The sequence below is a fragment of the Rhagoletis pomonella genome, unplaced genomic scaffold (assembly GCF_013731165.1).
Source record: "Rhagoletis pomonella isolate Grant_MI unplaced genomic scaffold, Rhpom_1.0 Rhpom_scaffold_00578, whole genome shotgun sequence".
Taxonomy (NCBI): Eukaryota; Metazoa; Arthropoda; class Insecta; order Diptera; family Tephritidae; genus Rhagoletis; species Rhagoletis pomonella.
In genome coordinates, this window is record NW_023459132.1 from 15,907 (window position 1) to 26,354 (window position 10,448).

At 32.8% G+C, this 10,448-nt stretch overlaps 1 protein-coding gene across 1 annotated transcript; it reads left to right on the forward strand.

Annotated features, from left to right (window-relative positions):
* The first annotated feature begins 2,876 nt into the window (after positions 1-2,876).
* LOC118751171 (phospholipase A1-like) lies at positions 2,877-4,067 on the forward strand. The gene is made up of 3 exons (XM_036485942.1): positions 2,877-2,916; positions 2,986-3,259; positions 3,347-4,067. Exons 1-3 carry the CDS (start codon positions 2,877-2,879, stop codon positions 4,065-4,067), a joined length of 1,035 nt encoding a protein of 344 aa, XP_036341835.1.
* The last annotated feature ends 6,381 nt before the right edge of the window (positions 4,068-10,448 follow it).

The window sequence follows — 10,448 nt, forward strand, 5'->3', positions numbered from 1 at the left end:
TTAATACAGCTTAAATATAAATACATATGTACTACATATCTTCGGTACTTGTCACACACGCGAACAGGGTTATAAATCTTACGTATGTATGTAGAATAACTGCAGAGAAGTGGCGCATTCAGCAGTACCGCTACTTTGTGTTTGGCGAATTTGGCAGAATCAGCTGTTCGTGTGACGTCATCATAGGAAATGCTCGCGCTAGATTTGTTCTCGTACTGATAGTTAATAACACTGCTTTTACTCAGAGGTTCGTTTCACCCCTCGACCCGCTGAATCTGAATCTGAGGTCTGTTTGACACGTACACCTCCTAAATTTCGAGTTATTTAATTCCGGAAACTTTGAAAAAGTGGTAAAAATAATCGAAATTTTCGCAATTTACTCCATTGGGCATCTTTTACCAGATTTCCATCTTCGTCTCTACAGGAATCAGCTCCGGTATTGAAATCATGTGATTGATGCCTTATTTTCTGGTCGAATTTTCGAACCACAGTATTATCTGACAGCAGCTGAAGTTCTTCGCAGTCACGTAATTCTGCCCTTATTTTCCTTCTCTGTTTGCTCCTCGCATAGAATGGACATCTAAAAGGCTCGTCTTCCGTCTTCCGTCTATCACAACATTATAAATTCGGTGTTTCGTTTCTTTTAAATACCACACAAAATTTGTGCGCCATCTCATGTCAGCTATAGTGAATCCCCCCAAAAAATTTGCGCTTTATATAAAACTTATTTTATATGATCATAAGGTTTAAATTTTAATGTCTGAAAACTGTTAGAAAAGTCAGTTGTATGAAACATTCCTTATTCCACAACTGCTTTCGTTGTGTTGATGTCATCGGCTCATAAGGTTTGCTCTCCTTCTCTGAGAGATACTCTTATGCCTAAGTCTATAATTCATGTAAAATAAGGCTTACATAATCCCTTATAATAAGGTATTATATAGTGTATAATTACCTTATAAAAGGCTTATAGATCATGTAAAATTAACGCTGCAAGCAACGCCGCTAGTGAATTCCTTCACCCCTATTCTGCAACTCGGTCGTATATAGGTTCTTCGGGATATAAGTTCTTTGGAACAACAGAAATACATATTATCACGAAATTTTTTTTTTACAAATTCAACAAATATTGCGCATTTTAAGGCAACAAATTTTTGAAGAAATTAGAAAATTTTTTTTATTACCTAAATTCTCGAAAACTCTCTCGGCCAGTGGATGTGCAATAACCTCTTATTTTTTCAAAAAGAGTTGCGCCCTGGTAAAAAAATTAAATTCCTGTTATTTTTTAGTTAAATCTTTTATTACACTTATAGTATCAGGGCTTTATTTCTTAATTAAATGTAGGAGGGTTGCCACTTGTTTCAAAAAGTAAGTTCGACTTAGAGAAATGCAGAGAATTAAAATGAAAATGATGTGAATGCCAGACGAAAGAGGTTGTGGTTTGAAAATATTTTGCAGAGGGTTGCCACATTGTTACAAAGTTAGATTCAATATGAATATAAATCAAAAATGCTTTTAAAAAACTTTCCAAATTTCCAAACTGCATGAAGGAGCGTTGTCACCTGATTTTATAATTAATTTCTATTTGAATTAAGAGTACTAGATTATTTAAATATATATCAAAATACAAGTGTCACGCGAAAAAGGTTTAACGAGGTTTTGGTTTAAAAAAAATTTGAACAGGTTTGCCATCTCTCTTCAAAGTCGATTAAAATTAATTTATATGAAATATGGGCGTCGAACAAAGGAGTATTAAGAAATATTTAGTTTGAGCTTTTATAAAATTTATAAGGGTTTCCATCTGTGTAAAAATTAAACTCAAATTATTTAATAAGTCAAATAAATTATTAAAGTATGAGTATAAATTGATATGGCTTACAAATATTTTCTTCTGAACTTTATTTAAGAGGGTTGCCATATGTTATAGAAATTAAATTAAACTTGAGTTAAGTGAATTATATACCCAATTTAAATTTGTATTGCCATATGTGTGTAAGCCGAAAAAGGTTTAACAAGATTTTGGTTTTAAAATATTTTGAATAGGGTTGCCATAAGTTTTAAAATTAGAATTTAATTAAAGTAGGCATAAGCGAAATGAAATATTAAAATATGACGTGAAATGAAGGTGGTAAGGTATCCTTAGTTTGAATATTTAGAACATTAAAGAGGGTTGCCACTTGTTTAAAAAGGTAGGCTCAAATTATTTAATAAATTAAAGCAATTATTAAAAGTACGGATACCAAATGAAATGGGTTTAAAAGGTTTAATTTGTGATATATATTTAGGAACGTTGTCACGTATTTAAAAAATCAAATTTAGCTTAATTCATCAGGCGCATGAAATATGTAGGTAACACAATATCAGACGCGAGAAATTTGTTTATTTCTTGACAATATTTAGGAGGCTGGCCAGCTGTTTCAGAAGTCTTAGCTAGTCAAATACGGATTGGATAAACTGATTGAGTGTGAACACGAAAGTCAGTTATTCAATTTATCAGATAATTGACTGTAATAAGTTTGGTATGTAATTAGTAGTATTAAAATTCCAACTAACCAAAAGCGAAATGATCATTATCAAAAACTTAAAAGTAATTTAAAAAAAATATTTCGGAGAAAATTCGTTGTAAATAAATAATAAATGTTTCATCACAGGAAATCAATGTTTTGCCAAATATTAAACTTACCTCAGGTTCTAAAAATATTTTATCAGTAGCAATAAAATGACCATGTCAAATGCATACTGACCAATTGTAAATTTAGCTAATTTGTTTTAATGATTAAAAAATCAGTTGTTATCAGATGCAGTTAACATGGGGGCCGTACTATATAAACTGCTGGTAGTGCAGCTAAAATTTATTCGTATTTGAGTATAACTGTGCAATGAAGGTATTTTGGATTGCAGCAATCTGTGTGCTGACGGGTAATTATACGGCTGAAGTGTAGAAATTTTAGAAATTAGTGAAACAAGCTCAACAATTTTCGTCCTTAGCCTCTTCTAGTCCCATTCCGGAGGAAGAACGTGTCAACGGCGAGAATGGGTGGTATGTACCCAATGCTGATGGCTCCTTTGAATGGATATCGATTGACGAGGGCGAAAACATGTTGGAGGAATTAGAAAATCAACAAGAAATCGAAGGTCGACTTTCAACAGTGCCTGTGACCTTCTACTTATATACAAACCAAAACCCAACCAAAAAACAAAAAATTACCGCAACTGCAACATCAATTGGAAATTCTGATTTTGATGCAAGCAATCCGACGAGGTAATTTCATAAAAAAAAAAAACATAACGATTATCCGGCTCGAATCGCTTAATATGTAATTACATATTCTTCTATTATACCCTACAGATTTGTGATTCATGGCTGGTTACAGAGCTACTCCGCCGACATGAACGATCATATACGCTCTGCTTGGTTGGCCCGTGGCAAATACAATGTAATCGTCGTTGATTGGGGACGCGCTCGTGGCGAATATGCGACCGCTGTATCGGCTGTGTCGGCGACGGGCAAGAAAGTTGCGTCCATGATAAATTACTTGGTAAAGGATCATGGTATGTCATTGGATACGACTGAGGTGATTGGCCACAGTTTGGGTGCTCATGTAGCTGGTTATGCTGGTAAGAATGTTGAAGGCGGTCAGCTGCATGCCATTACTGGTTTGGATACCGCTCTGCCACTCTTCAGCTATAGCAAGCCGAAAAAGCGTTTGAGTTCCGATGATGCCGCCTACGTGGAGTCCATTCATACCAATGGTGGGCAATTGGGTTTTCTGAAACCAATTGGTAAGGGCGCTTTTTATCCAAATGGCGGCAAGAGTCAACCTGGCTGTGTCTGGGATTTGACTGGCGCTTGTGATCATGCTCGCTCCTGGGCCTACTACGCAGAGGCAGTGGCACGTGATAGTTTTCCCAGCAACCGTTGTGGAGACTATCAGGAAGCTGTGAAGGAGTCATGTGGCAGTACATACAGTGGTGTGAAAATGGGTGGAGTTACGAATGCGTACGTGGTTTCAGGTGAATACTATGTACCTGTTCGCAGCTCTGCACCCTACGGTTATGGTGCTGTCTGAAAATGGTGATGGGAATGCGCTATTGTCTATGGAGTTTAGTCATTTCAAGAATGCGATTTACATAAATACATATATGTTAATAAATGGTCTGATACACAAAAAATATTGCTTTATGGATTTAAATGGTTAAAAATGTATTGCAAACGTAAAACAAGAAATGGGGAAAAGATGTTTTGAAAGTGTAAGATAGAAATAAAAGACCAGAAATAAGCTAAGCGAGTCAAAAAAAAAAAAAAACTGAGTGCTTGAAGTCCCCACTCAGAATGAAAGAAGTTAGAAATACCCTTTCTAATATAGTATACATACATATGGTGGAGAAAATGTAAATGAGGAATAGACAATTTAGCAAGTTTTGGCTATTTTACTTTATTTCAAAAATGTTTATCATGTTTTAAGAAAGTGTAGCTTACTATTTAAAAAAAAACATATATTTAAAACTTGGTAGAATATTCATAAAAAACTTGGCGAATTTTAACAAATGCCCATCAAAATTTGAAACTTTTTAATCTGATTTTTTAGAATTTTATTGAATATGCAGTTTTGTTGTCCCTTAAGTTTTACTATATTAAAGTGCAAGTTTGATTTTCGGAAATATTTTATTAACACACTTTCTTCCATACAAAGAATGTTCCACCAGAAAAAAATTCCGGTAATCAAAGGTAAGCCCTAGCTACTTCAAACTTGCACCTTTGGTTTTTCAAAGCTGTTTCGATTGACTTGACTTAATAAATAAATTTACCGCGCTCTTAAAATAATTTAAAAATATTTGAATTGTTTCAGCCAAAGATTTCTTAAAACTCTTTCATCTGACACTCACATTTAAATATTTTTGTATAATAATTCGTCTTTTCATACATGTGGCAACGCCCTACAGAAGTATTTTTACACTAAGACTTTCTAAAATCTCATGCGTTTGACAGCGTGTTACATATCTATATCAATTAACTTATGAATTAAATTGAATCAAATTTTTCAAAAGGTGGCAACGATTTTGCATATCTGTCAAAAATAAAGCCTTTTCAAAGCTGTTTCGTTTGATACCCATATTATTATTAGTCATTTAACTTATTATATAATTTGGATTTAATTAAATTTCAAAACAGATGGCAACCGTTTCAAAAAAAAAAAACTAATCTAATTTTTAAAAACCGATAGAACGATACTAATGTGATGACGTGGTGTTAAATATTTAACACCAAAATCTTCGGACTCGATTATTGGAATCTCATTTTTCCAACATGTGGCAACCCCTTTCAAAAACCTACGCGGAAGGCCCTTTGATTTGACGCATAATTTTTGAAAACCGAACGAATTATACGGATCTGTTTGTACACAAAGTATGTATAAAATTTGCCAAAGCCATATTGCGATAAAGATCCTTTAAACATTTTGCGCTTTAAAGTATTCTTTATTTTTTTTATTAACACTAGAAGTCTAATCTATTTGGGAGTTACGTAAAGCCTTAATATACGGCTTAGAGGCGTATGTGAATTAAAGGATAACCTATGAGCTAAATTATACTTAATCCTGGCATATTTTTGAAAGAATTTTGAAGTTGTGAGGTTAACTAATAATAATTCATAGTCTTACTAAAACAACATAATAAAAGGTAAGTTTTGCTGTTAAAATTAGAAAAAAAAATCCTGATTCTGTATACGTCACTTTTATGTTTAATGGGTTAATAAGACATTAACATACGAAAATATCCTTATTTCTAGAGCAATTGACGCAATAGCTATTTAATAAATCTAAATGATGCTGCATATTCTTCTTAAATTTGTGTAAATGATTTCGAATGAAACCGACTTTTCAGTAATTGAAATATATATTTTTAACCCCTTCGCGAATGCCATTCGTAAATGTAGTGAATACATATTCAAAGTTGTCAAGGCTTCTGAGAAATTATGTAAACAAAAGTTATTTATTTTAAGCACTTTTTCATGCACAATTTTGAGTGCTGTGGTGCGTGCAATAAACATTTGAAATTTTCTTATCTCTCCGTCGACAGTTATGATAATGTGTTGACGCACAAAAGAGAGGACCGCAGGGTATCTACTTATAGTATTTTATTTTTATCAGCCTACATACAGTTATGTTTGAATGCGCAGTTGGGGATTTTTTTTTCTTAAATTTATTTATGCATATCTCTCTTTTGTATTAAATGTTTCCTTTAAAGGCTTTTATTCATACTCCCATCAAAATTTGCACATACGTATATACATATGTATGTATGTATAAATTTAATTGTGTACGTAAATATTTATAAAAAAGCTTGCGTAAATGCTTAGAGAAATACGTGAAGGAAATTTGAAGCATTTTATGCCCGATACAAGATTGTATGTACATAGGTACTTGATGAATGGAATTTTTTCACATTTAGATAAATGCATTTTTTTTTTTAACAGATGCGCAACTCCAGCACGCTGGTTTGTGTATACCTATTTGTGTGTGTTTGTATACAGTGGCGTAGCCAGGCGGATATTGAGCGAGGAGATGCCCCCTCTTTGTCAATAAACTACTGTTTTTACTTTTGATTTAATAATACAACACCATAAGGTTTTTCAGATTTATGTTTTCTTAATTAATTAAAGAAATATTGTAAATATTTTATATTATTGGTTCTTGGATTATGCATTTGAATATTGACTCCGTACACATTGGCATTTTCAAGACCGTGTGAAAGACCAACGTGCGAAAAAGATAAATGGGTTTTCAGCCGATGAAGCCGGCTCTTAAAGCTCTCATCCACTTTGATCGTTCTACACCGAAAAAACATGCACCCCTGTTGTTTTATTTTGAAATAAAAAAAAATATTTAGGGGTCATTGAAAATTTTCCATGCATTTTATATGGGGGAAAAAACAGATTTTCGTAGAAATGATATGGGATTTTCGAAGATCAATAACTTTCGATTTACTTAACTATTTCGTAATATTAACTATTTTTTTATAGTTTACCTAAAACATACAAAAAATAGTTAGTATTTAAAAATAGAAAAAATAAAATAATAATAAAAAATTGGGTATTATTATTATTGGAATCTACTGCAAAGAAACAGAAGTTTTCTAAATATTTTTTGATTTCGAAATAACGAGTGGGTGAGAGCATTAAAATTTGGACTTAAATTTTTCACATGTGTACATTGGGTCTGATAATTTATTATCTACTATTATAAGAGAGTTTTTTTTTTTAGGTATGCGTCTTGGACCAAAGTAATACCACAATTTTCTCGGTCTGCCAACAGCCAAAATACTAGCGCTTTCTCTATGAAATAACTTATAAGTATTTTAGAAGAACAAAATGGCCCCGAAAGCACACTAAAAATTTTATTTTTTTTAATTAAGGCACAACCATTAAGACAGGTAACCAGTTTGGCCAAATCGAAGTTTCCAGTGGGGAATAAGCGTGTGGGAAAAATAGTGTTTAGCATGGCCTATATATGTACGAAAGAATACACACAGGAAACGCCTCTAGCCATTGTGTGTCTCACCTTCAAGTTATCGCTGTAAATGTTTTTTCATCCCTATCCGAAATCCTGACTACGCCCCAGTATGCACCTATGTACTTTAGCAGGAGTTTTATCACATATGTACGTACGTACATATTTTGATACATTCGTATACTCAATGAACGCATTTATTTTTTGCAAAGGTTCTTTCTACTTCTACTTTCTTTTCCATCCTGCATTCTATGGTAGCTGTGGTTTATGGTGTGTACAAAGCTTAAGTATTTAATTAAAAAATTACAGAGCGTAGGAATTTTTTTTCCTCAGCTCGCATACGCAAAAGTCATTGAAAGGATTACCAGCTTCGCTGAAGTGCAATGCAGATCGAATGCTACGCAGTCTTAATTCACCTGGAGATAGCCGAGAATAACTAGGCTACTAATATCGCGAAGGCACCCGCGGGCTGTAGACTACAAAGTGAATATAATTGTTTATCATTTCGTCTAGACAGTTCTTTGAGGAAGATTCGTGGAATTTTTAACTTAGCAAATCACGTTGTATACTACGCTCGGATTTAGAAAATTCAGTTAACTACATCATAATTAACTCAGTGAGAGGGAAGATCAGGTTTTTTGCACGAATAAAAAAAAAATATAAGTATTTATTTAACCAAAAAAGGTAGTAATGGTAAGGTCGAGTTGTTCCGGGAATGCGTCAGACTCGGCTGAGTAGGCATGGCAGCGATTAATCATTTGATTAAATTAATCGATTATTTTTTCCAATTAACGATTTAATTGTATTGTAGCTTTGTGTTTCATTAATAGATTATTACGTTTGTTTAAAAAACGTTCCATTAAACACTTAAGGCCAGTATGCAGCTCTAATGGAAAGCGAAAACTCCATATAATGACGCACAAGTGATATCTAAGACATTTTCTTGAGTCAAATTTCCTTCAGGTAGACGCAGTTCTTAAGATATTGGCTATGCTTTCTACTATGATTTTCTATAGTTTTTTTTTGTGAAAAAAGAGCACAAGGCAACCCATGTTTGCAACAAAAATATATGCCCGTTCAGCTGAAGAAAAATAATCTTCCAACTTCCTCTTATGAAACTGATACCTGCGATTCATTCCCTTCTTCTTGCTAAAATACCTGTACTAAAAGGAAATACTCGAAAAAGTATAAAACGGACTGGGAAACAAACAGGAGTTGGTTAAAAGAGTTTAATAAACTCTATCAAACTATGCCAACAGCTGTTAGTTAATGATGCCACTAATTTGAGCCGCCATGCTAAAACTACCAAAGACATAAATGCGGAGAGACACTTTGATGAGAATCCTTCCAGAAAAATAAAAATCAACGATTCTTCAAGAAATATAGCGCCCGAAAAATTCGAGAAAATACGTTCATTACTCGTTGTCGTTTACAATAATGGATTTCTTAACAATTTTTTTTTTATAACTTTACTGCGTCTGACAAGCTTGTAAAATGCTGTTCTAAAAAAGCCAGAGGAATTGTTAATGTAATTGTTGGTCCGTTTATTCGAAATGAACTGGCAGAAGAGCTTCGATTAAAGAATTTCGCCATTATTATTGATGAAGGAACAGATATCTGAATGACAAAAACCTTAACAATCATTGTGCGATACCTTCCGTGTGGCTTTTATAAATTATATCGAATCATTAGACATACGGGCAAAAAACATAGTTGGACTTTGCACTGACAGCAGTAATGGCAGGAAGAAAAGAAAGCGTCAAATGAAAACTGCAAGAAATAAATAGCAATGTATGTTTTTTTTTTGTGGATTGCGCTTGCCATTCTTTTAATTTGTGTTCTTCTGCAGCTTTAAAGATACTTCCTTTTCATCAGACTTCCGTAGAAATACTTAACAATGAATGGAGATCATTAATGCTATATGACAAAGCTAAAAGAGAAACCATATATTCTCACGACTTTGTAAAATGATGGACAAAGTTAGGGATTGAAAAAATGTTTTAGAATGAACCTTATTTGAATATGTAAGTGAGTTTATGTACTCCTTAGAGGTTTTACCCCACAGTAGTGCCTCTGCAGAACGCTCATTCTCTATAATGAAGATCTAAAAACTGCCAAACGTAATTGGTTACAAACTTCAAGCATTTCGAATCAAATTTGAATCAAAGAATTTTGTAGTGCGTAGAAATTGTTTGAGCCGCCTCTAAATTAATTCAGTATTATAAAAAAATTTAAATTGTAGACGGCATTTTTGTTCCTTGTACTAAATAAGCCATAAAAATACATACATACACCAAAATAATGGAAACACGACTTTTTGTTATTTTTGTTTGTTTAATATCTTTTAATTATTTTTATAATAGTATTGCTTATTATATATAAAAAAGTCATTTAACCGCACATTTGAGACTTTGTACGAAAAGTAAGTATGTTTTTCGTTGAATATTTTCTACATGGGTTTATTGATGTGAAATAATTTTTTGTTATATAAATATTTTTTTTTGTTGAATGTTTTATTGATGTGAAATAATTTTTTGTTTCATAATAAAATACAACTTATATTTTATGAGTAAATACTACTGAATACTGTTTCTATAAAAATTTACCAACTTCTGCCGCTTTTTGTATGTAAAATCTACTAATATTTATTTTTTCGAAGTCCGTGCACTGCTGCTGAGCGTCTTTTTTCAAGAGCTGGTGCTACAGCCACCGAGAAACGCAACCGCTTAACAACAAAACGCTTATCAAAACTTTTATTTTTGCAACCTTGGTAAAATAATAAATAATTATCGTCGCTAAAAATACTCGTTTTATTTTATTTAAGGCTATTTAACAAGGGAGTTAGTTATTCTTTATGGAAAAGTGTTTTTGTGAATACCCACTGTGAAAGAGTGTCGAATATTTCTCAATAATTGCAATTAATTGCAATTAATTTTTATTGGC

Excerpts from the sequence above, each read along its gene's own strand:
- LOC118751171 (XM_036485942.1), top strand. The coding sequence starts at position 2,877 with ATGAAGGTATTTTGGATTGCAGCAATCTGTGTGCTGACGG. Across the intron at positions 2,917-2,985 it reads AGCAATCTGTGTGCTGACGG|CCTCTTCTAGTCCCATTCCG; the intron begins GTAATTATACGG and ends TTTCGTCCTTAG. Across the intron at positions 3,260-3,346 it reads GATGCAAGCAATCCGACGAG|ATTTGTGATTCATGGCTGGT; the intron begins GTAATTTCATAA and ends TATACCCTACAG.